The sequence below is a fragment of the Panthera uncia genome (assembly GCF_023721935.1).
Source record: "Panthera uncia isolate 11264 chromosome D3 unlocalized genomic scaffold, Puncia_PCG_1.0 HiC_scaffold_8, whole genome shotgun sequence".
Classification (NCBI taxonomy): domain Eukaryota; kingdom Metazoa; phylum Chordata; class Mammalia; order Carnivora; family Felidae; genus Panthera; species Panthera uncia.
Window position 1 is genome coordinate 69468982 of NW_026057586.1, and position 26016 is coordinate 69494997.

The 26016-nt window shown below is 38.1% G+C and overlaps 1 protein-coding gene across 5 annotated transcripts in view; it reads left to right on the forward strand.

Annotated features, from left to right (window-relative positions):
- Positions 1–26016, forward strand: part of HORMAD2 (HORMA domain containing 2) — a 91485-nt gene that overhangs the window by 19943 nt on the left and 45526 nt on the right. Inside the window, exons 6-11 of one of the 5 annotated variants that reach the window (XM_049619859.1) lie at positions 4185–4205; positions 4927–4953; positions 16405–16472; positions 20088–20239; positions 20826–20866; positions 21008–21079. In XM_049619859.1, coding sequence (XP_049475816.1) covers positions 4185–4205; positions 4927–4953; positions 16405–16472; positions 20088–20239; positions 20826–20866; positions 21008–21079 — 381 coding nt within the window. Of the gene's footprint in view, positions 1–4184; positions 4206–4926; positions 4954–16404; positions 16473–20087; positions 20240–20825; positions 21210–26016 lie in introns of those variants that run through there. The other 4 variants (XM_049619858.1, XM_049619855.1, XM_049619856.1 and 1 more) reach the window with 4 other exon arrangements.

Here is a 26016-nt window from a genome sequence, read left to right on the forward strand (position 1 = left end):
TAGACTTGAATAATCAGTTTTTATTCTATGTTGGTTATTTTGTTAACTATGTTGGTGCATGTATATAATACATTCCCTCAAAATAGTTAGTATTGTAACTTGGAGTTTTAAAAAATGCAGCTGAATTTTAAGTGCATCAGATCTTTCTTGCTGTCCAAGACAGCTATGAAGGGTGTAAAATTTAGAGGCCCTGGTCCTAGTTGAAGAGACAAGATGTATATAAATTAACCTTCTGCCTGTGTCCCCTCCTTTTCCCCATCTATATCTTCTTTTAACTTCCTCAATTCCTATTCCTTTAAGAAATTTTGAGGTGAATAAGCCTTACATAGGATTATTTAGTTGCACTCATACATTTCCTTTTTCACTGAACAGTTATTATTTATGATTTATTCAACACTGACCTGGGGGACTGAGGGATACAAAATTAAAACAGATATGGGATTGTGCACACAAAGATCTTCTAGACCATGGCAGAAAATACATGATATTCATATGCACGGCTGATGATCAGCCATGATACACTGGCCCAGCTGTGCCCGTTGTTAAAATATTGAAATATCAGGTGGTAAATAGCTGCTTCGCTGAGACCCAGAATGACCCCCACCATGGCGTCCCCCTCACCTCATCACTGTCTCTTTTGGGATCTCCCCAGACTGATTCATAATCTAGCAATTAAAAGGTTAACATCTGGCCCAGGGGGAGCTTCCAGGAACCCAGCTCCAAGGCTAAATTGGCATCCTTTCCGATTGGCCCATACCTGTGCCATATTGTGCTGTTAAATGTTTATTTTTTTCATATTAGTTTGATATTTTTATGTAAAGATATCAGAAATATTTTGACTACACCTCTATCACAAGTATAAGTAACCATAATACTCATTAGAAATTGTTGCATGCTAAAGGAAAGATACTGATTGTTTACAATGGAAATATGGAAAAGGAGGGGTTATATCTAGTGAGGAGCATGAAGGAAATCTTCGGGAGAAAATGGCTTTTGAACTTTGAAGGCCTTTAGTATTTGGACAGGTTTAAATGGAGAATGCATACTGAATGGTGCTCATTCATTTTCCTTCAAATGAATTCCTTCCAACATTCTTCAGCATCCATCATTGACAGGCACTACAATATAGTTAAGAACACAAGTTTTGGAATCAGTCTGAAGGAAATCCCATTTCTGCCACTTAACACCTGTATAATCTTGGGCAAGTACCAGCATCTTGGTTCCTCAGTTTCTTTATATACAAAATGGGGATAATAACAGAACTTACTCCTTAAGGTTGAGAATTAAATGGACTAATCTAAAGCACCGGTTTTCAAATGTGAGCTTGCATTAGAATCACCTGGAAGACAGTTAAAACACACATTGCCAGGCTCTACTCCCCAAAATTTCTGATGTGAGAATTTGCATTTCAGATAAATTCCAGACGATATTGAGACTGCTGGTTTAGGGACCATACTTTGAAACCACTGATTTAAAATTTTAGTACAATGCCTGGCACATAATAAACACTATGTAAGTGTTAACTCTTTTTCCTCCCTCCATCCCTCCCTCTCTACTTTCCTCCTTCCCTTCCCCTTCCCTTCATCTCTCCTTCCTTCTCTCCTCCCACCTTCTCTTATTCTTCTTTCTCTCCTTTCTTCTTTTCTTCATTCCTTCTCTTCCTCCCTTCCTTTCTTATCTATTTAGTCTGTGCCAGACATTGTACCTAAATCCTGGATGAGAGAAAAATGTGATTCCTCCACTCAAGGAGGTTACAGTCTAATGGAGTCACTTCTTAAATAATTACAATGTTAGGTGTATTAAAATAGCAGTGTGATGTAAAAAGATTATCTACCTAGTTTGATGGATTTATTTTACTTAAATGACTACCTGTATGACTGAATCAATTAAATTTATTGTTTTGGGAGATTAAAAGACAACACCTTAGACGGATGGCCTAGATTCTTAATAGTATTTATATTTGCTTTTCAGTTGTTAGTATCTTAATTTCCTACTAGGAAATAGTTAATGTTGTTGGTTTTTGTTTTTTTTTTTTTTTTTTTTTAGTTTTTATTTATGAGAGAGAGAGAGAGAGCACAAGCAGGTAAGGGGCAGAGAGAAGGAGAGACAGAATCGCAAGCAGCTTCTGTGCCATCAGCACAGAGCCCGATGTGGGGCTCAAACTCACAAACTGTGAGATCACAACTTGAGCCAAGATCAAGAGTTGAACATTTAACTGACTGAGCCACCCAGGTGCCCCAGGAAATAGTTAATGTTTTAAAATTAGCTTGAGTAGGGGTGCCTGGGTGGCTCAGTCGGTTGAGTGTCCGACTTCAGCTCAGGTCATAATCTTGCGGTTTGTGAGTTCGAGCCCCGCGCCGGGCTCTGTGCTAACAACTCAGAGCCTGGAACCTGCTTCAGATTCTGTGTCTCCTCCTGTCTCTGCGTCTCCCCTGCTCGTGCTCTGTCTCTCTTTGTCTCTGAATAATAAATAAAAATATTAAAAAAATTTTTTAAATAGTTTGAGTAAAGTCAAGTTTGAGTATCTAGAGATTTTGAAAGATGTTCTGTTGAAGATGATAATTATTTCTAGATGTGAAATTTTAGGTGATTTTACCCTGTTTTCTTTGCAGTTCCTATTGTGCTTAAATTCTTTAAAGTAAGCATGTATGTATTTTTAGATAGCTATAAAAAAGAGACTATGTTGTACATAGCCTCCTAATTTGTCTCCTTATTCCCATTTTCAATCCCCTACCATTCTAACCCAGTGTCCACACTACATTCTTCAGAAATGTGTCTGATCATGTCAATCTCTTGCTTGAAAATCTGCCATGGCTATGTATGTATGTATGTACGTTTTATTTATTGAAGTAATCTCTACACCCAAAGTGGGGCTCAAACTCACAACCCCAAAATGAAGAGTTGCATGCTCTTCTAATTGAGCCAGCCAGGCACCCCATTTCCATGACTTTTAAAATAACATTGAGAGTCCTTCACAGAGAACCTGTATAATCTGGTCTACACCTGCCTTTCCAAGTCATCACTCTCACCATTGCTAACCATAGTCAAGCCACACAAGGATTCTAGAACATGCCAAATGCCTTTTCTTTTTGTTGTAGTATTCTTTTTTGCCTGCAAAATTCTCTTCACTATCCATACCTTTTAGCTGGCTAACTCCAATGTATCTTTCAGGTCTCAGCCTAAATATTTACTTTCCCAGAGAAGTCTTTCCTGGCATACAACCCCCTACCCCAGCCTAGATTGTCCTTTTGTTTAATGTTCTCAAGCACCTCGTGATGCTTTGTCATAGCAATTAACACGATTGTAATGATGTACCTATCTGTTTGCTTTTTTGTTTAATGTTTTCTCTCCTGTTGGTCTGCATGTTCCTTGGGATCAGTAGCCATTTCTATTTTTGAATGAATGAATGAATATAAAGTTTCACTGTATAGTCTTAAAAATAAATTGTATGCAGTAACCAAAATAGCCACACAGTGTCACTAAAGTTTTATTCCTCAGGGTGAAATAGGTGAATAATTTGATATGAAATTATCAGTCCAGAAATTTTCTTTTAATTTTTTTCTTTTTTAAAAAATTTTAACTAGGTTCCATACCCAATGTGTGGCTTGAACTCACAACCCTGAGATTAAGAGTCTCATGCTCTACTGACTGAGCCAGCCAGGCGCCCCTGGTCTGGAAAATTTCTAATTTGTATTCTAGTTTTTAAATTTTTATCAGAGGCTAGATTGTATCTCTATCTATATATTGGATTACTCTTTCAAGCAGAGAGAATCTGTTTATAGTAATATATATGCAGGTAGGGCAAGGGGTTTTATAGACATACCAGACTTTAAAATTTTTTCTTTAGTAGATTAGTTTCAAAAGACAATTTTTTGGAGATACTTGTGGCATATTTAATGTTTAATAATAATGAATTATTTTGTGTATCTTTTGCTTCTTCAACTAAAATATAACTTTTAGAGAGTACAGATAGTATTTTTTTTGCATCCTTCCTCTCCCCAGCAGAACCCTATGTATGTAAATTTATACACATTTGAATAAATGAGTGAATTAGTATCCCTTTTTCAGATCTTCTACCCAAATCTTTGAACGTCTCTTAAATCATATTTTAATTAGCTTTTATTGAAAATAACAATAATATCTGTACAAGTATATACTAACAGTAGTTTTCTTTTCTCTTGAAGCTACACATGGCAGTACTTACAGTAAGTACACATTTAAAGACCAAGCCCATGTCTCTGTTGTCTTTTGGCAAGTAAAACATTAAAACAGTACTATCCCCACTTCTTCCTGAATTTATCTGTCCTATAACATTTTGGAATTTAAAAAAATAGAATCTGTCAGAAGTTTTTTTTTTTTTTTTAATGTTTATTTATTTTGAGAGAGAGAGAGAGAGAGAAAGAGAGAGGAGGGAATGGGAGAGGGGCAGAGAGAGAGGGAGAGACAGAATCCCAACCAGTCTCTGCACTGTGATATGAGGCCCCAGCTTACGAGCCGAGCCGTGAGATCATGACCTGAGCTGATACCATGAGTAAGACGCTTAACCGACTGAGCCACCCAGGTGCCCCGAATCTATCAGAAGTTTTAATAAAAGATCACAAATTATGTATTTCTTAGGTATGTTATAATACATGGGGGGGTATATAGGATATACTGTCTGCTTCATATATTGGCCATCAGGATTTCGTTTTTAGAGTTACTTTAAAGACTTGGAGGTTTTTGTTTTTGCAGTTTTGTAGACTTTTTGGAGTTTTGTGCGCTTCTGGATATAACATGGTATGTATAGTTAAGAACAGAAAGAAAATGAGAAGATACTATTGGGAGTCTTAGATATTTGATTTACTTAAGCATTTTTAATTCAGTATTCACTGAGGAATAATCTAGTAAGTTTCAGAAATTAAATGTTGTTTATTTTTCCTTAAACAGCTTTACACAAATCCCAAGGAACCTGAGGTAAGAACACACATTGAGATGTGATTATACTTTATATTTACATGTTTACCTGGGTTGAGGCTATTGATTATGTTATTAGCTTACTGTGTGAGCAGAGTAACTCATTATGAGCTCTTTCAGTGTGTTTTGTTATGAACTTCACCAATTATTTATTATGAGATTTTAAAAACTACTTAGGGGTATTAAAGAAAAAGCATAGAGGAAAGCCTATTCCCTAACATGTTAAAATTAAAAATCTCTGCCTGTATAAAATCACATTTTATTATTTATTTTAACTGATTCTGAATCCTTTCTGTTTGTGGCCTTCTGGAAAATATGGCAGAATTCTAAACTTTTCTCCTTTTTGCCAATTAAATTCTCTTCTTTTTGAAGAAATTTCATAGATTTTTACATCTTTTATCTCTAAACGTCTTTCCTATCAAATCCTACTCATACTCAAGGCCAATTTATGTTCATATCTCCCATAAAAGCCTCTTGGCCTATGCTGTTCACACTAATTTCTTCCTTCTCTAAATTTCTTTTCTAGCAAGACTTCACAATTTAACATTCTCAGTTGATTCATGTAGATTACTTTATCTCTCCAACCAGATTTTGAATTCTTTAGGACAAGTGTCTTATCTTGTATTCTGTGTCCCAAAGTGAATTTCATAGTCCTTGGCATGTAATAGTTCCTTGTGCTACCTTGAATGGCAGCTGTGGCAATGATACAGAAATGGAAGGTGAAGGCCTCTATTCTTTCTTTTCATTCTGTTCTCTTTACTTCCCTCCTAACTTTTTTTCCTTTTCCCGTTCCCTGTTCTTTGCTTTCAATTTTCTTTCTTAAGCCTATGAATTTAGCCTAACTGATGGCATTCAAGACTAAATTAAGCATTTTTAGTTTTTAATATCCTTTTTGGGGAAGATTATAAATAGCTGTTTTAGCAAGGTGGAAGAAAGCTGGTACATACAGGTGGGTAACAATTCCTCAATCCCCAAACTACTGCTTTTTATCTTTATCTTATTTAGTTTCAAAATGCTTTTTTTTTTCTTGTAGGTTTGGAGGGAAGTTTCCCAAACTAAAACCTTCTGATAAATTGTTAATAAATTGGTCATTTTCTTAATGCAATTAATTATTTTGTTTTCTTATGTATACAAAATTCCTAGTCTGAAACCAGTGCTTTTGAGATAGTGAAATGCTGAATAAATTGGGCTTAACTGCAGAAAACTCTTATGGTGGAGGGTGTATGTGGGGGTGCTGTTAAATGAGCTTTGATACAAGTAAAATAATGAAGTTAGAAAACAAAAGCTTATAAAATGAGGTGCTGAACTATCATTTATAACCCAGAAAAGATATTTAATATTTTGAATGCTTGCAGATTGTTCCATATAGCACTGATCCCTAACTTCTGTGTGTTCATGGCACACTTTTGATTACTAGAAATTTTAGTGTCATGTTTGAGGGTATTAAAAGACTCAAAAGAAGGTGAAACCAGTCAGCAATAAGTACAGTATAACTACGGAATAGCAATGTTCATAATGCCTAAAAGTATCCATGGGATTGCACTATTTTGTAGTTGCTGTTTAACGTCAAGCCACTGATACAACTACTTACCTCCTAATCTCATTTTTTTATATACTCACAAAACCACATTCCCACATAAACACAGTCTTTCTTTGGCATTTATCTGATATTGTGCCATGTTTCTTGATTCATATCTATAGAAGTATATTCTTCCCTAAACAAAACTAAACAAACAATAGCAATATTAATATATACCTGAGGCAAAAGCATTTTACACATGGATTAAAATTTGTAGTGATTTTGTGAAGAGTCTCTCATGGAATAATAGTTGCGAACCTCTGTCTTAAATAAGTGTGCTTACCCAATCCAAGGGCCAATGGAGTTTTGTACAAAGTTGTGGTGTTCCTATACTTGCAGTTTTGTTCTGGTTGCTCCATTTCATGACAGAGATGAACTGACAGAGATAACTAAAATAGTGATGAGGTATAGTATAGCTTTCCTATAGACACATACTATAAAATATGTGGAGAGTATTAATAAGATGTGTAAACCAAAATGTGAATATGTTAAGAAAAGGTTTACACGACTTAATGCATGATAAAACTGTAAAGAATGGCTAGGTTTCAGGGCACCTGGGTGGCTCAGTCAGTTAAGTGTCTGACTTTGGCTCAGGTCATGATCTCACAGTTTGTGGGTTCGAGCCTCGCATTGGGCATCTTTGCTGATGGCTCTGAGCCTGGAGCCTGCTTCAGGTTCTGTGTCTTCCTCTCTCTGCCCCTTCCCAATCATGCTCGGTGTCTCTCTGTCTCTCAAATATGAATAAACATTAAAATTTTTTTAAAAAAAAGAATGGCTAGGTATCTTACTGTTTCACCGTCTATTCCCTATGTGCCTATTGAAGGTGGTCAGCATCCACTTTTAATAGATTGCTTCAAGAACTGAACTATATGCGGTTCCTGTTTCTATTTTGCTGTGCAGAAGCTTTTTATCAACCTTCTGCATGTTGCTGTCCAGTTCTCCCAGCACCATTTGTTAAAGAGACTGTCTTTTTTCCATTGGATGTTCTTTCCTGCTTTGTCAAAGATGAGTTGGCCATACGTTTGTGGATCTAGTTCTGGGGTTTCTATTCTATTCCATTGGTCTATGTGTCTGTTTTTGTGCCAATACCATGCTGTCTTGATGATGACAGCTTTGTAGTAGAGGCTAAAGTCTGGGATTGTGATGCCTCCTGCCTTGGTCTTCTTCTTCAAAATTACTTTGGCTATTCGGGGCCTTTTGTGGTTCCATATGAATTTTAGGATTGCTTGTTCTAGTTTCGAGAAGAATGCTGGTGCAATTTTGATTGGGATTGCATTCAATGTGTAGATAGCTTTGGGTAGTATTGACATTTTGACAATATTTATTCTTCCAATCCGTGGGCAGGGAATGTCTTTCCATTTCTTTATATCTTCTTCAATTTCCTTCATAAGCTTTCTATAGTTTTCAGCATACAGATCTTTTACGTCTTTGGTTAGATTTATTCCTAGGTATTTTATGCTTCTTGGTGCAATTGTGAATGGGATCAGTTTCTTTATTTGTCTTTCTGTTGCTTCATTGTTAGTGTATAAGAATGCAACTGATTTCTGTACATTAATTTTGTATCCTGCAACTTTGCTGAATTCATGTATCAGTTCTAGCAGACTTTTGGTGGAGTCTATCGGATTTTCCATGTATAATATCATGTCATCTGCAAAAAGCGAAAGCTTGACTTCATCTTTGCCAATTTGGATGCCTTTGATTTCCTTTTGTTGTCTGATTGCTGATGCTAGAACTTCCAACACTATGTTAAACAACAGCGGTGAGAGTGGGCATCCCTGTCGTGTTCCTGATCTCAGGGAAAAAGCTCTCAGTTTTTCCCCATTGAGGATGATGTTAGCTGTGGGCTTTTCATAAATGGCTTTTATGATGTTTAAGTATGTTCCTTCTATCCTGACTTTCTCAAGGGTTTTTGTTAAGAAAGGGTGCTGGATTTTGTCAAAGCCTTTTCTGCATCAATTGACAGGATCATATGGTTTTTATCTTTTCTTTTATTAATGTGATGTATCAACGTTGATTGATTTGCGAATGTTGAACCAGCCCTGCATCCCAGGAATTAATCCCACTTGATCATGGTGAATAATTCTTTTTATATGCTGTTGAATTCGATTTGCTAGTATCTTAATGAGAATTTTTGCATCCATATTCATCAGGGATATTGGCCTGTAGTTCTCTTTTTTTACTGGGTCTCTGTCTGGTTTAGGAATCAAAGTAATACTGGCTTCATAGAATGAGTTTGGAAGTTTTCCTTCCCTTTCTATTTCTTGGAATAGCTTGAGAAGGATAGGTATTATCTCTGCTTTAAACGTCTGGTAGAACTCCCCTGGGAAGCCATCTGGTCCTGGACTCTTATTTGTTGGGAGGTTTTTGATAACCGATTCAATTTCTTCGCTGGTTATGGGTCTGTTCAAGCTTTCTATTTCCTCCTGATTGAGTTTTGGAAGCGTGTGGGTGTTTAGGAATTTGTCCATTTCTTCCAGGTTGTCCAATTTGTTGGCATATAATTTTTCATAGTATTCCCTGATAATTGTTTGTATCTCTGAGGGATTGGTTGTAATAATTCCATTTTCATTCATGATTTTATCTATTTGGGTCATCTCCCTTTTCTTTTTGAGAAGCCTGGCTAGAGGTTTGTCAATTTTGTTAATTTTTTCAAAGAACCAACTCTTGGTTTCGTTGATCTGCTCTACCGTTTTTTTAGATTCTATATTGTTTATTTCTGCTCTGATCTTTATTATTTCTCTTCTTCTGCTGGGTTTAGGCTGCCTTTGCTGTTCTGCTTCTATTTCCTTTAGGTGTGCTGTTAGATTTTGTATTTGGGATTTTTCTTGTTTCTTGAGATAGGCCTGGATTGCGATGTATTTTCCTCTCAGGACTGCCTTCGCTGCATCCCAAAGTGTTTGGATTGTTGTATTTTCATTTTCGTTTGTTTCCATATATTTTTTAATTTCTTCTCTAATTGCCTGGTTGACCCACTCATTCTTTAGTAGGGTGTTCTTTAACCTCCATGCTTTTGGAGGTTTTCCAGACTTTTTCCTGTGGTTGATTTCAAGTTTCATAGCATTGTGGTCTGAAAGTGTGCATGGTATGATCTCAATTCTTTTATACTTATGAAGGGCTGTTTTGTGACCCAGTATGTGATCTGTCTTGGAGAATGTTCCATGTGCAGTGGAGAAGAAAGTATATTCTGTTGCTTTGGGATGCAGAGTTCTAAATATATCTGTCAAGTCCATCTGATCCAATGTATCATTCAGGGCCCTTGTTTCTTTATTGACCGTGTGTGAAGATGATCTATCCATTTCTGTAAGTGGAGTGTTAAAGTCCCCTGCAATGACCACATTCTTATCAATAAGGTTGCTTATGTTTATGAGTAATTGTTTTATATATTTGGGGGCTCCGGTATTCGGCGCATAGACATTTATAATTGTTAGCTCTTCCTGGTGGATAGACCCTGTAATTATTATATAATGCCCTTCTTCATCTCTTGTTACAGCCTTTAATTTAAAGTCTAGTTTGTCTGATATAAGTATGGCTACTCCAGCTTTCTTTTGGCTTCCAGTAGCATGATAAATAGTTCTCCATCCCCTCACTCTCAATCTAAAGGTGTCCTCAGATCTAAAATGAGTCTCTTGTAGACAGCAAATAGATGGGTCTTGTTTTTTTATCCATTCTGATACCCTATGTCTTTTGGTTGGCGCATTTAATCCATTTACATTCAGTGTTATTATAGAAAGATACGGGTTTAGAGTCATTGTGATGTCTGTATGATTTATGCTTGTAGTGATGTCTCTGGTACTTTGTCTCACAGGATCCCCCTTAGGATCTCTTGTAGGGCTGGTTTAGTGGTGACAAATTCCTTCAGTTTTTGTTTGTTTGGGAAGACCTTTATCTCTCCTTCTATTCTAAATGACAGACTTGCTGGATAAAGGATTCTCGGCTGCATATTTTTCCTGTTCAGCACATTAAAGATCTCGTGCCAGTCCTTTCCGGCCTGCCAAGTTTCAAAAGAGAGATCAGTCACGAGTCTTATAGGTCTCCCTTTATATGTGAGGGCACGTTTACCCCTTGCTGCTTTCAGAATTTTCTCTTTATCCTTGTATTTTCCCAGTTTCACTATGATATGTCGTGCAGAAGATCGATTCAAGTTACGTCTGAAGGGAGTTCTCTGTGCCTCTTGGATTTCAATGCCTTTTTCCTTCCCCAGTTCAGGGAAGTTCTCAGCTATTATTTCTTCAAGTACCCCTTCAGCACCTTTCCCTCTCTCTTCCTCCTCTGGGATACCAATTATGCGTATATTATTTCTTTTTAGTGTATCACTTAGTTCTCTAATTTTCCCCTCATACTCCTGGATTTTTTTATCTCTCTTTTTCTCAGCTTCCTCTTTTTCCATAACTTTATCTTCTAGTTCACCTATTCTCTCCTCTGCCTCTTTAATCCGAGCCGTCATCATTTCCATTTTGTTTTGCATTTCGTTTAAAGCGTTTTTCAGCTCCTTCTGACTGTTCCTTAGTCCCTTGATCTCTGTAGCAAGAGATTCTCTGCTGTCCTGTATACTGTTTTCAAGCCCAGCGATTAATTTTATGACTATTATTCTAAATTCACTTTCTGTTATATTATTTAAATCCTTTTTGATCAGTTCATTGGCTGTTGTTATTTCCTAGAGATTCTTCTGAGGGGAATTCTTCCGTTTGGTCATTTTGGATAGTCCCTGGAGTGGTGCGGGCCTGCAGGGCACTTCCCCTGTGCTGTGGTGTATAACTGGAGTTGGTGGGCGGAGCCGCAGTCAGCCCTGATGTCTGCCCCCAGCCCACTGCTGGGGCCACAGTCAGACTGGTGTGTGCCTTCTCTTCCCCTCTCCTAGGGGTGGGATTCACTGTGGGGTGGCGTGGCCCGTCTGGGCTACTTGCACACTGCCAGGCTTGTGGTGCTGGGGATCTGGCGTATTAGCTGGGGTGGGTAGGCAAGGTGCACGGGGGCAGGAGGGGCAGGCTTAGCTCGCTTCTCCTTAGGTGATCCACTTCAGGAGGGGCCCTGTGGCAGCGGTAGGGAGTCAGACCTGCTGCCGGAGGGGTGGCTCCGCAGAAGCACAGCATTGGGTATTTGCACGGAGCAAGCAAGTTCCCTGGCAGGAACCGGTTCCCTTTGGGATTTTGGCTGGGGGATGGGCGAGGGAGATGGCGCTGGCGAGCGCCTTTGTTCCCCTCCAAATAGCTCTGTCGTCTCAGGGCTCAGCAACTCTCCCTCCCTTTGTCCTCCAGCCTTCCCGCTTTCCGAGCAGAGCTGTTAACTTATGACCTCCCAGATGCTAAGTGGCGCTTGCTGTCGGAACACACTCTGTCCGTCCCCTCCGCTTTTGCAAGCCAGACTCGGGGGCTCTGCTTGGCCGGCAGGCTGCCCCTCCACCCCAGCTCCCTCCCGCCAGTCCGTGCAGCGCGCACTGCCTCTCCGCCTTTCCTACCCTCTTCCGTGGGCCTCTCGTCTGCACTTGGCTCTGAAGAATCCGTCCTGCTAGTCTTCTGGCGGTTTTCTGGGTTATTTAGGCAGGTGTAGGTGGAATCTAAGTGATCAGCAGGACGCACTACGCCGCCATCTTCCTCTCTGGGCCCAGATTCCACAGTTCCTGTTTCTAGTCACATTTTGCTTTTAGAGACTTTGTTTAAAAAAAAAAATCCTTGGGGCGCCTGGGTGGCTCAGTTGGTTAAGCATCTGACTTCAGCTCAGGTCATGATCTCACAGTTGGTGGGTTCGAGCCCCGCATTAGGCTCTGTGCTGACAGCTCAAAACCTGGAGCCTGCTTCGGATTCTGTGTCTCCCTCCCTCTCTCTCTACCTTTCCCCTGCTCGCACTCTGTCTCTCAAAAATAAATAAACATTAAAAAAAAAAAAAAAAAACCCTTGTAGAGGGGCACCTGGGTGGCTTAAGTCGGTTAAGCATTTGATTCTTGACTTTGGCTCAGGTCATGATCTCACATTTCTTGAGTTTGAATCCTGTGGCAGGCTGTGTGCTAACAGCATGGAGCCTGCTTCAGATTCTCTGTCTCCCTCTCTCTCTGCCTCTCCCCTGTTCTCCCTCTCTTTCAAAAATAAACAAACATTAAAAAACAAGAAAGAAACCTCAGTGTTAAAAAAATTCCTTATAAGGATGAAATCCTATTGAATATGAACTCTATCCTGGCTGAATATTTATTTATTCAGCATTTTTTTAAAAGTAGGCTCCAGGCCCAACATGGGCTTGAACTCACAACCCTGAGATCAAGAGTTGGATGTCTTACCAACTGAGCCAGCCAGGTGCCCCAATTCAGCAAATATTAATTGGGTTCCCTTTATGTGCCTAACACTGTTCAAAGTATAAAAACACAGGAGTTAATGGGATAAATAAGGTCTCTGTTCTCTGGAAGTTTGCATTCTTATGCAGGAGGAAAAACAATAAACAAATGAAAACTAGCAAAAGAGTTTCAAATAGTCATAATGCTATGAAGAAAATAAAAGAAAAGTAGTGTGCTGGAGAGTGCCAAGGCGGGGAATGGAAGAGGAAGGATTGGAGGGCAGTCTATGGAAAGCCTTCAGAGCTAAGCATGAAGGGCCAGAGGAGTCAGCCTATGCAGGTCTGTGAGAGGCAATGGCACATAACTGGCAGAATAGCACAGGAGTTAACACTGTAGGTGTTGAAGTCAAATCCTTACTAGATTCATGTATAGTGAGGATAATAATAACTACCTCAGAGCATTGATTGCATAAGAATGAATAACTGTAGAGCATTTAGGGCAGTGCCCAAATATTATTATCATCAACTGGAGACAGCATGTTCCAGAGTATAGGTGTGCAAAGGCCCTAAGCCAGGAAGGCATCTTGTGTGTTCATGGACAGAAAGGGTGCCCTGAGCCTGGAACTTGGCAGGTGGGAGGGAAAGAAGCCGAAGATAAGGTCAGAAAGGTAGAGAGGGGACAGATGTGTAAGGTCTTGTGGGCTAAGGTAGTTTGGGATTTTATTCTAAGGGCAATAGGAAACTGTTGGGGGGTGTTTTAAGCAAAGGAGTGACATGGTCTCATTTGTGTTTTCAAAAGCTCTCTGGCTATAGAATAGAGAATGAATTACTGGTCGAATAGTTTACAAGTAAGCAGATCAGATGAAAAGAGAAGTGGTAAAAAGAAAGAGAGAAAGAGAAAGAAAGAAAGAAAGGAAAGAAAGAAAGAAAAGGGAAGAAAAGGTAAGAGAAGAGAAGAGATAGTGGTGGGTTGGACAGGGAGATAATAATGGGTGGACTTGGGATATGCTTTGGAGAAAGGCCTGACAGGTCTTGCCAGTGTATCGGAATGTAGAGGGAGGAGAAAGGTTATACATTGTTGTTGCTTTGGTATCTGTGAATAGATTCAGTATGATTAACAGAAACCATCACTGAGTGGTTTAAAGGCCCATCTTTATTAGGCAACACATTAATCTGAAAAGCAGGAAAATATTTTATGAAATGTTAAGAAGAGACTAATGCCTGCTGTAAATATATCTTTTGTCATAAATCAGTCAGATGGAAGTTATAAGAGGTTAGCATTCTGTGTAAAAAATTACAAACATAACTCTTTTATTAATTGCTTCAGGGGCCAAATAATAAAGTGTTAATAAAATCATCAGCTGCTAAAGGATCTCCTCTTGTTATAATTAAAAAAATAGAAGAACTCAGAGTATCAGAAAGCTAGAGTCTTTGTGAAACATGGGCAGGCAGGAAGAATAGGCATTGTTTGCTTGACAGGGCAATTACTCCCAGCATTAGCCAAGAGAGGATGTTGCGTATCTAGCCTGTCTGGAGGAAACGTGTTGCTGTAGGCACCTCTAGTGTCACACACCTCTCCTACTGTACTCATAAAACAGTCTTCTAAATTTTCTTTGATTTCCCAAGTAGACTGTCTTGCTAGAAAAAATTTTTTCTTTTAAATTAAGTCCACTGTGAATTAGTTGTTTTAGAGTTTAAGCAGCATGAGCCAATTTCCCCAGGACCTGATCACCTGTGATTAAATTGTTTGCTAAGGTTGAAGAACAGCAGAGTTGGAAGACTAAGTCTTAGAGTAGAGAAAAGTAACAGAAACATTGAGATGTTTTCTGATCAATCTAACATCCTCATTCCCACAGTGTCAAGGAACAAATACTTAAACAGATGAATGAAGGGCATTTTTTGTGTTCTAACTTAAACTTATATCCTTTACCTGTCTTTAGGACCTTCTCTAGATATGTGGACAAACTTTACAATGTATCCGGACCAAACGTTTGCTTCAACTACTAGACAATCGTTTTATTTTACATGGAGTATGTTTCTCATGAGGATGTGTCCCTTCTTATTTCTAGATTTGTTAACAGTGAGGGGAACAAATAGCATTGGTATCTAGTTTTTAGTGCAGAATCAAAAAGCAAGATCTGAAGTCATAGATCCTGGTTCCTTTTTTTTTTAATATTTAAAAAATTTTTTTAAGTTTATTTATTTATTTTGAGAGAGACAGAGACAGTGTGAGTAGGGGAGGGGCAGAGAGAGAGAGAGCGAGGGAGAGAGAATCCCAAGCAGGCCCCACACTGTCAGCACAGAGCCCAATGCAGGGCCTGAACTCACGAAACCATGAGATCATGACTCAAGCCGAAACTGAGAGTTGGACACTTAACCAACTGAGCCACCTGGGCACCTGGATCCTGGTTCCTTTTTGAATTTTTCTAGTTTTCCTGTTGCCATTCTAGTCTTCCTGGAATTACTGTAGTAGCCTCTTAATTGCTCTCATGGTTTCTCTTCTTCCCTCTGCACTATTAAAATAACCAGAGTGATCTTTAAAAAAATGTGAATCACTACCATGCTTAAAACACTTTAGTATACTTCTGGTTTACTTAGAATAAAATCCAAACCCCTTATCATGGCCAATAAGGTTCCACAATCCTCATCTCCTACACTCTCTCACTTGCTTATTCATCTCCAGCCACTTGGCTTCCTCTTTGACCCTGAAAGAGGCTTACTTCCCTACTTTAGAACTTTTCATTGCTATTGCCTCTGCCTAGGATACCCCACCCTCCCCCAGATCTGCACATGACCTCCTTTTGTCACTGAGGCTCAATTCAATCATCATCCCTTCAGGGAGGCCATCTTTGGCCCTTCTAAACCAAATTAGCACCTCTCCCTTCAATTCTCTGTAACAGCTTTTTCTTCATATTCTGCACAGCATTTATTACTATCTGAAATTATTTTATTTGTTTATTTACTTATTGACTGTCTTTCTCACTAGGCTTTGTATTCCAGGAAAACAGGGACCTTTTTTGTCACGTTCACCACTTTAACTCCAGTGCCTAACACAAAGTAGACATTCCATAAATATCTGTTACATGAATGAATGCATTCTCAACTGGTCTCTCTGTCATTTACCTGTGCTGGGTCAGATACTTGAATCTGTGTCTTAGTTTCTCCATCTTTGAAACACTAACAATAGAATTTGCCATCTTGGGGCACCCAAGTGGCTCAGTCGGTTAAGTGGCTGGCTCTTGATTATGGCTCAGGTCATGATCTCCCTGGTGGTGAGTTCAAGCCTTGCATTGGGCTTTACACTGACAGTGCGGAGCCTGCTTGGGATTCTCTCTCTCTCTGTCCCTCCCTTGCTCTCTCTCTCTCAAAATAATAAATCAACTTAACAAAATGAATTTGCCATCTAACTCATTTTTAGCATGGAGGAGAAAAATTAAGCTATATTTATATCTGGAAATATTACTCCTGAATGATATAATGCTGTGACACAAACAGGTATATGGTATTATAGTAGGTATACAATAAAAATATTCCCCACCTATCATCAGGTAAGGTTCTGGATTTCCTTTTTTTAAAGTAATTTCTTTCTCTGTTTCATTTGATGTTTCTAGAAAGTGACTGAAATATACCAGTTCAAATTCAAATACACAAAAGAAGGAGCCACTATGGATTTTGACAGGTAGAATCTAATTAATTGTTTAATAAACATGAGAAATAGGATTGAGGTAAACATAAGCTTCTTGAAGCCATAGATAGGCCTTATATTTCCTTTGTAACTTCCCCACCGAGCCTACAAAAACCCTCTATTATAGAAAGAGACTGTAATAATCGTTTAAATTTCTGAAATCTGTGGATGAAATTGATAAGAGTAGAGTCTTCCTTTGCTTCTTTTCCTCTTCTCATAGGTGATGTTAGTGGGGTCTAAAGACAGTCAAGCTTGGTGGTTAACTAAAGACAGTCAAGCTTGGTGGTTAATAGTTCCAATTCCTAATGCAGAGAGACCTAGCTTGGGACACTCTATTATTGGTCTAACTTTGGACAGATTACTCAACCTCCCTAGATGTTAATATTCTCATCTGTACAGTGGAATGAATAATATTTACATTATATGGTTGCTGTGACTATTAAATTACGATGCATAGACAAAACTTTGCCCATGCCTGGCACATTTTAAAAAGCTGTAAATGGTACCTGATGGTAGTGGCAGTGATGGTGGTGGTCCTTGGAGGCAATGGTGGTTGGTGGGTGGCACAGCAGTCGAAATATTAATGAGGCTGTCTACATGGTGTTGATTGAAGAACTCTGTAAGATTCTATCTAGCCACTAATCTAAACTTTCTCAATCGCTGTGCCAAGGTATTGATCTTCTCTGCCCTCAAGATAGCTAGCCTGGGCCTGGAGTAGATGAAATCCCTGAACTATTTGCCTATAGACACAAATATTCTCATCTGCTTGTCCCAGTATATCATACAAATGTAATTTTCTGTGTGTGTCCCTGTATGGAAAAAAGATTGGAAAGCACTGCATTTTCCTATCAAGTCTAAAGTGCCAAATTAAAAAAAAAATTTTTTTAACGTTTATTTATCTTTGAGACAGAGAGAGACAGAGCATGAACAGGGGAGGGGCAGAGGGAGAGGGAGACACAGAATCCGAAACAGGCTCCAGGCTCTGAGCTGTCAGCCCAGAGCCCGACGCGGGGCTCGAACTCACGGACCGCGAGATCATGACCTGAGCCGAAGTCAGCCGCCCAACCGACCAAACCACCCAGGCGCCCCTAAAGTGCCAAATTTTAGATACACTAATGGGTTAAAGAGCAAAGACGTGGGTATTTGCTTCAGAGGGTCCCCAGTATAGATGGAGATATTTTATTGAAAAGCAACATTTATTCCTATCCCAGTAGCTTTTGGATTCAGAAAGATCTAATTTTGCTGATGAGATAGAATAGAAGTGGAGAGGATGGATGATAGTGAAAAGCCCTGGGTGGTAGAGGGCTCCAAGTCAGGGGAATGAGTGCCCATGAAAGGAATGACTCTGAAGAGAAACGTGGCCTAATTCTCAATTTTTTGTGCTATTAGCTCTGTCTTATCATTTACTGCAAGTTTGAGAATTTCTCTCTGAGATTCACTTCCTTAATTATTCCCTTATTTGTAAAACACAGCACTAGGATGTGAAGAGGAAGTAAGTTCTAGGAATGAGAATTAAAATATTAATCATCATAAACTAATATATATATATATATATACATATATATACATATATATATACATATATACATATATATATAGCATTTGAAAGATTATACACTTTTCATACATATTCTCCCACATTAAACAGTTGCCTTTTACTCTCTAAAATTCAAATGTACTACTGGCAACCAGATTAATCTCTTTTATGAAGGCATATATGCCAAGAGGTGAGCAGTAACACAAATGGCCAAATCTTTCAGCTACTAAGGAGGAGAGAAGGTAATGCATATTACTAGTTTCCTAGAAACTAAAGGTAAACATTTATTTAAATGATTGATCATACAAAATTACCTTATCACCTCTTCCATGGTAAAAATAGCTTCCCTTTTAAAAGAGTGCAAGAGAGTCTTGAGTATGATTTTACATGATATGATTTTATGAATATGATATATACTGAAAGATCCCATAAGCTACATGCTACATGCCCCTTCACTCAGGCTACCTATTTCAAATTGGTTAAATCTGAGTAGACAATATATTCAAAATCAAAAGAGGACCAAATGTATTCACTTAATAATGTCTGTTTTATGAATTTACATTTCCTCCAGTACTCAATTAATTAAGATTATTTTTCACTATTGAATGCTTACTATGTGAAAGGCATTGTGCAAATATATTGCAGTGATAGTTCTTCCTAGAAACTACTCAAATATGAGACCTATTTGAAAAGAGAATTTTGGAGAGAAATTAAAAATATTTAGGGTTAGAAGGTAATTTGGTTCAACTTATTCATTCATTCATCCCACAAATATTTATTGAGTATTTACTGTAGCTGGCACAAGACAGTACTGTGGGCATGAGAAGATATAGCCATGCATAATCTAAAGGGGAGCATACAAACAGTTATAAACAGGAGTAATGTATGGGAATTATCAAGAAAAAACTTCCTTAAAGAGGTGACACATGAGCTAGCTATCAAAGGATGAATTTAGGAGAGTCAGAAAAAGAAGTGGGAAAAGTACAATATGAGCAAAGTGAGCAGCATGTGCAAAGGCATGTAGGTGAAAAGAAACTGAGTAGTAAATGCGGATGAGGTTGGAGGTGAGGGTGTGGCTGGTCATGAAAGGCATTGCACACATACCATTCTTGAATTTGATTGAAAGGTGATAGGTGTAATAGAAGAATTTTAAGCAAGAGTGATATGAGCAGATTTTCCTATAGGTGTGTTGTTGCAGCAGTGATATAGAGAATGTTATTGCAGTGTGGACAAGAAGAAAAGCTAGAAGAATAGATCGCCATTGTTGCAATCCATGTAGGGGAGGGGATGTCTCTGACAGATAACCAGACAGTAGAAAGGCCCAGAGCTGATGACTGATTTTCTATTTGGAGATGTGTAGAGATGTGTAAAAGCTTATCTCACAAGTGAGCTAACAGACCTAGAGTGTCTAAATGACTTGACCCAGGTCATTCAGCTAGTTAGCAGCAGACCCAATCAAGTCTTCTAATTCTTTTTTTTTTTTTAAATATAATTTATTGTCAAATTGGCTAACATACAGTGTGTACAATGTGCTCTTGGTTTTGGGAGTAGATTCTTGTGATTCATTGCTTACATACAACACCCAGTGCTCATCCCAACGAGTGCCCTCCTCAATGCCTATCACCCAGAGGTTTGTTCTCTGTATTTGAGAGTCACTTATGGTTTGCCTCCCTCCCTCTCTGTTTGTTAACTATTTTTTCCCCTTCCCTTCCCCCATGGTCTTCTGCTCAAATTCCACATATGAGTGAAAACATATATCTGTCTTTCTCTGTCAAGTCTCCTAATTCTAAATCCACTGTTCTCACTGTTATGTGGTTATTTGTAACTCAAATTTTTAAGAAATCAGGTCATATTTAAAATGCCTTAGGAACTTGCTACCTAAGAAATCCATTGTATATACATTGCAAAAAGTACAATCACTGCTCTAATTTACATTCCACAGATATTCTCAAGTGTCCTGATGTTTACTTTGTATTTACTTGATTATATGGTAAAGAGTTTTGTTCTTTTTGAAATAGATTTTCAATATTGTATATGACTGAAAAGTATGCTGTTTTTCTATTTGGCTATAGTAGTAGTACAAGCTTCGAAAGTGGGACAAACAGTGAAGATGTTAAGAAAGCCAGTGTTCTACTGATCCGCAAATTGTACATACTAATGCAGAACCTTGGACCCCTTCCTAATGATGTTATACTTACTATGAAACTCCACTACTATAATGCAGGTAGGTGGAGACCACTAGTCAAATTCCTTCTATTTATTTATGTATTTATTTATGAATTTGTTTATCTATCTATCTATTTATAGAAAGCATGAGCTGGGGAGGGGCAGAGAGAGAGAATCCCACGCAGGTTCCCACGCTGTCAGCGCAGAGCCTGATGCAGGGCTTGAGCCTACAAAAATGATGAGATCATGACCTGAGCCAAAGTCAGACGCTTACTGGGACTGAGTCACCCAGGCGCCCCTAGTCAAATTCCTTCTTAAGCGTTGAAGTAATATTTTATATAGAGAGATTTTTTTTCTTTTTCTTTTTTTTCTAATTTATTTTTTAATATTTGAAATTTACTGTCAAAGTGGTTTCCATACAACACCCAGTGCTCATCCCAAAAGGTGCCCTCCTCAATACCCATCACCCACCCTGCCCTCCCTCCCACCCCCCATCAACCCTCAGTTTGTTCTCAGTTTTTAACAGTTATAGAGAGATTTTGTAAGCATCTGAGAGATCTGTTGGTATACATGAAAGATTAATCTAACTTCTTGATTAAATTTAAACACAGTTTTCTTGGTTTTCTGCCCTTTTCATTTTGCAGTGACTCCTCATGATTACCAACCCCCTGGTTTTAAAGAAGGGGTAAATTCACACTTCCTGCTGTTTGAGGGGGAGCCTGTAAACCTGCAAGTGGGATTGGTCTCCACTGGCTTTCATAGTATGAAAGTAAAAGTCACAACTGAGGCCACCAGAGTGTCTGATTTGGAGAACAATCTCTTTCAGGAGAACAGCACAACTGAGATTGCCCATCAGGGTCTAGACTTTGATGAGGAAGAAGAAGAATGCAGCAATCATGTAAGACAAAGCTTTAGTGAGACTCTGTTGCTTCAGTTAAACATAGCTAACATTTTCCAGTTCCTACACAGGTTATATCACAGTAACAGTCCAATGGAGTATGCCAGGTATAAAACCTAAAACAAAACTAGCTTCTGACCTCAGGGAGTCTTTATTGTAAAAATGTACTGTCTTCAAGAAGGGAATATACTTTGTTAGATGAAATTGCCCATTATGAGGAGAAGAAAAAGACTTTCCAATATATGAATTTTATAAAAGGTACCCATGAATTTCTTTCTTCCATTTATAGGTAACATTTTTAGGATTTAAAAAATATTCTAGGTATTTATTCATACTCACTGGAAGTATAAATAAGTTCTTGATTACTGGGATAATTGAGTGGTCAGAGGTGGTGGAAAAGAAGTTACAGATAATCTCAAGTCAGAGTGAAAACAAAATGATAGTCAACTGTTGGTTATGTGGACAGAGACAAGCTTTGGGCTAGGTCCCTGGGAAAGTCAGGGAGCTTGTTTGGAGCCACTGGAGCCAAATAGATAGGACTCAGCCCTTTACCTTCCTACTTTCTCCAGTAGAGACTAGAGTTGAGTACTTGCGAGGGCCCCACTGTGTCCTAGGTAAATCCACACCCTGTCATCTAGATAACAAAGTTTAATGTGTGTCAACATTGTATTAAAAGGATTCTGAGCTAGACATAAAGGGTTTTTAGAATACTTAGTGGGAAGTGATGCTATAAAATCTTTTCAGGAACTATTTTCAGATTAGGATGCTAATTTGTTTGCCTGAGATAGTTTGAGTCTTCCTTAAAGGGATAACTATAGTAAAATAACTTTTGAATGTTCTTTCTGATTCTTTAAATCTGGTGTATTTCATATATTGAAAGAGGTCTTATTTCAATTAATATAAATAATATAACCAAACAAGATTTTTTTTCCATCTTTAGTATTTTCACAATGTCATACATGCTAATGGCTTTAGAGTCTGATGCAACTTTCTTCTGAATCTGTTCAAGGAAGATATAGCTAACATAGGCTAGTTTTAAAAAAATAAAGGTTTTTTTTAATGTTTATTTACTTCAAGAGAGAGAGAGAGAGCAAGTGAGCGGGGGAGGAGCAGAGAGAGAGAGAGGGAGAGAGAAAGAATCCCAAGCAAGCTCTGTGCTGTTAGAGCAGAGCCTGATGTGGGGCTCGATCTCACAAACTGTGAGATCATGACCTGAGCCAAAATCAAGAGTTGATCACCTAACTGACTGAGCCACCCAGGTGCCCCCAAAAAACCAAGGTTAAGAAAATAATGAACACGATTCAACTGGATTTTTATCTTTCAAAATTAAGAATTTCTTTCTCTTTTACCCATGGAAATGAAACCAGACAACTTGAGAATGAATAATTCAATTGATAGATTAAATAATACATGTGATAACATTTGTCAAGCGTATGTTTAGTAGGAACTATTTATACAAAGATCAGAATTTTGTGGTAAACTCAGTCAATTCAAGTTCCTTCCTCAGCCAGCCAATTATATGAAAGGATTTAAGTAAGTCTAGAGAAGAGCTTACTGACAGTTTGTCACTCAGAATTCTGTTTGCTTTTATTTTATTTTATTTTATTTTATTTTACTTTTACTCTTAAAAAATTTTTTTAGGGGTGCCTGGGTGGTTCCGTCAGTTTTGTTTGTGGGTTGTGGGTTTGTGGGTTTGAGCCCCGTGTTGGGCTCTGTGCTGATGGCTCAGAGCCTGGAGCCTGCTTCGGATTCTGTGTCTCCCAGTCTCTCGGCCCCTCCCCTGCTCATGCTCTGTCTCTCTCTGTCTCTCAATAATAAATGTTAAAAAAAATTTTTTTAATAAAAAAATCAATTTTTAATGTTTTTTTTTTTGTTTTTTTTTTGTTTTTTTTTTTTTGAGAGGGAGAGAGAGAGAGCAAGCAGGGGAGGGGCAGAGAGAGTGGGAGACAAAAATCTGATGCAGGCTCCAGGCTCCAAGCTGTCAGCACAGAGCCTGATGCAGGGCTCAAACCCATGAACCATGAGATTGTGACCTGAGCTGAAGTCGAACACTTAACCGACTGAGCCACCCAGGCACCCCTTATTTTTAATTTTTGAGAGAGAGAGTGCAGGACAGGGGCAGAGGGAAGACAGAATCTTAAGCAGGCTCCACGCCTAGTGTGGAGGGCTTGATCTCACAACCCTGAGAGATTATGACCTGAGCTGAAATTAAGAGTTGGATGCTTAACTGACTGAACCACACAGGTGGCCCCCCCTTTAACATTCTTAAATCCAAGTGTAACTTACATATGGAAAAACACATCATAATGATATTGCTCAGTAAGTATTCACAAACTGGACATCAGGACTGGGATGAGGGTGAAGCAAGCATGGTGAGAGTAAGCACGTTCTTAAATTTTGCTCCTTAGGTAACCTGTTTGTCTCACCTTTGTCCCAGCCTACTGAATAAACATGTGAAATCAAAACCCAACGAAGAAACAAAATACTTTGAAGTCTTACTTTGTAGTCATTCAATAAGAATATCTCTATCCTGACTTCTATTAGCATAGATTAGTTTCTCTTGTTTTTAATTTTATAGATGTAGAATCAGAGTATGGGCCATTTGTTCTCTCAACATTATGTTGTGATATTTATCCATATTCTTGCATGTTCTCACTATTCATTCATCTAATGTTGATGGGCATTTAGATAATTTTCTGGTTTTGACTATTATGGATAGTACTGCTCTAAACATTCCGAACATGTTTCTCAATGAAATATGTACATATTTCCGGTGAGAATAGAACGGCTAGGAGCAGATTTGCTGCGTCAAGAATATGTGTGCATTTATTTTTATTTTATTTTATTTTTAAATGTTTATTTATTTTTAAGAGAGAGAGAGAAAGTGTGTGCACATGAGTGGGGGTGGGGCAGAGAGAGGGAGACAGAGGATCCAAATCAGGCTCTATGATGAGAGCAGAGCCGATGCTGGGCTCAAACTCACAAACGGTGAGATCATGACCTGAGCTGAAGTTGGACGCTTAACCAACTGAGCCACCCAGGTGCCCCTGCATTTAGTTTTAATAGATACTACAAAACAATTTCCAAGGTGATTGTGCTAATTTATATTCCCATCAGCAATGTATGAGAGTTGTGGTTGCTCCACATCCTCACCAACCCTTGGCATTTTCTGTCTTAATTTTAGCTGTTCTGATGGGTGTGTAGTGGGATGCCACTGTGGTTTTAGTTTATAGTTCCCTGATGACTAATGAAGGTGAGCATCTTTTCATATGTTTATTGACCACGTTGGATATCCTCTTTGGTGAAGTGTCTTTCCAAGTTGTCATTTTTATTTATTGGGCTCTATTGGATCGATCATCTTTCATTTTTACTGATTTGTAGTTCTGCATATATATTCCATGTGTAAGTCCTTTATCAGATACATGTATTGTCAGTATCTTTGACTTTATGAGTTGCCTTTTTAGTGTCTTAAGAGTGTGCTGTGGCAAATAGTTTTTAAAAAAACTACTGTGTGCAGTTTTTTTAAAAAAAATTTTTGTCTATTCGGAAGTTTAGAGATGTTCTCTATGTTCTTCTCTAAAAAGGGGACATAATTACAGAAACAGAAGAGATTTTTCAATTATAAAAGCCCCCCATGAATAACTTTATACCAAAAAATATAAATATAAAATATAACGTAAATATAAATACCTTTCTCTCTCCCACCTTCAAATATTTGTATATTTTGGTATGACGTTATTTGTTCTCTGTTTCATTCATGTTGTCTGGTTTGGTTTTGTCTCCCTAACTTCAAATTGATCTTTCCATCAATATATAGACATATATATCCTACAAGTGCCTCAAATTCAACATCTCCAAATAGAATTTCAACTTCTGATCAAATATGCTCTTTCTTTCCTCAGGTTCCTTACCTTGGTGTTGTAACCATCATTTTATCAAACAGCCTGACCAGGAATGTGTTCAACTTCTGTGTTCTCACTTCTCACATCCCTTTGGTTACCATTTCCATCTATTTTGCCTTTGAAATATTTCTCAAGTTTGGCTCTATTGCCATTGTGCTGATTCAGGCTGTCATCCTTGCTTTCTTTGTGACTGACAGCTAAGTCTCCTTATTGAGTCTCCCTGATGTCGGCATTGCCTCTCTAATCTGTCTTTAGAGTACCAGAGAATGAGGGTAGTAAAACTATAATAATCATTTTCAAATATTTCAAGTTCATTTATTTTGTGTAACTTCAAAGGGCAGAAGGAGAGACAGGAAATGAAAATCACAGGGGTGAGAGGAGGTTGATTTTGAATCATTAGAAGGAAGAACTTTCTTTTTAAAATTTGAAAGCATTATTATAATGACATTAAGGTAATTTAAAAAGCAATGCAAATCTTCTAACTGCTACCATCTTATCAATAATGTTCTTTTTGTATGTTCCATCACCTCCAGTCTTTTTCCACAGATACCCATATTTGTATATGGTTTTAATCGTGGTTTATATATACAATTTGTTTTACTTTTATACTTAACTTTATAAATATGTCCCACCTTAATCTTCATATTTCTAATTTTAATGAACTTTTGTTTTATATAGGTACTTACTCTACCATTTCCCTACTTTTAAACATTTAAGTTAGTTCTTGATATTGCTATTATAAATAGTGTTATAATAAATACTTTTGTATGTATGACAGAATTTTCCTTGTTTTTTAAGGATATGGTATCAGGTGTGAAATTTACAGAGTCTGAAATTTCCACAGCTCTTTAATGAGTATTACCAAATCATTTTCTAGAAGCTTGCCAGCTTCTCTATCTCCTCAGGATAGATTTTCTAATAATGACAATTGTTTAATAAACCTGACTGTCTTGAGAAAGGTGAACTCTTGTCACCAGCTGTGTTCATACACACACACAGACACACACACACACACACACACACACACACACACAC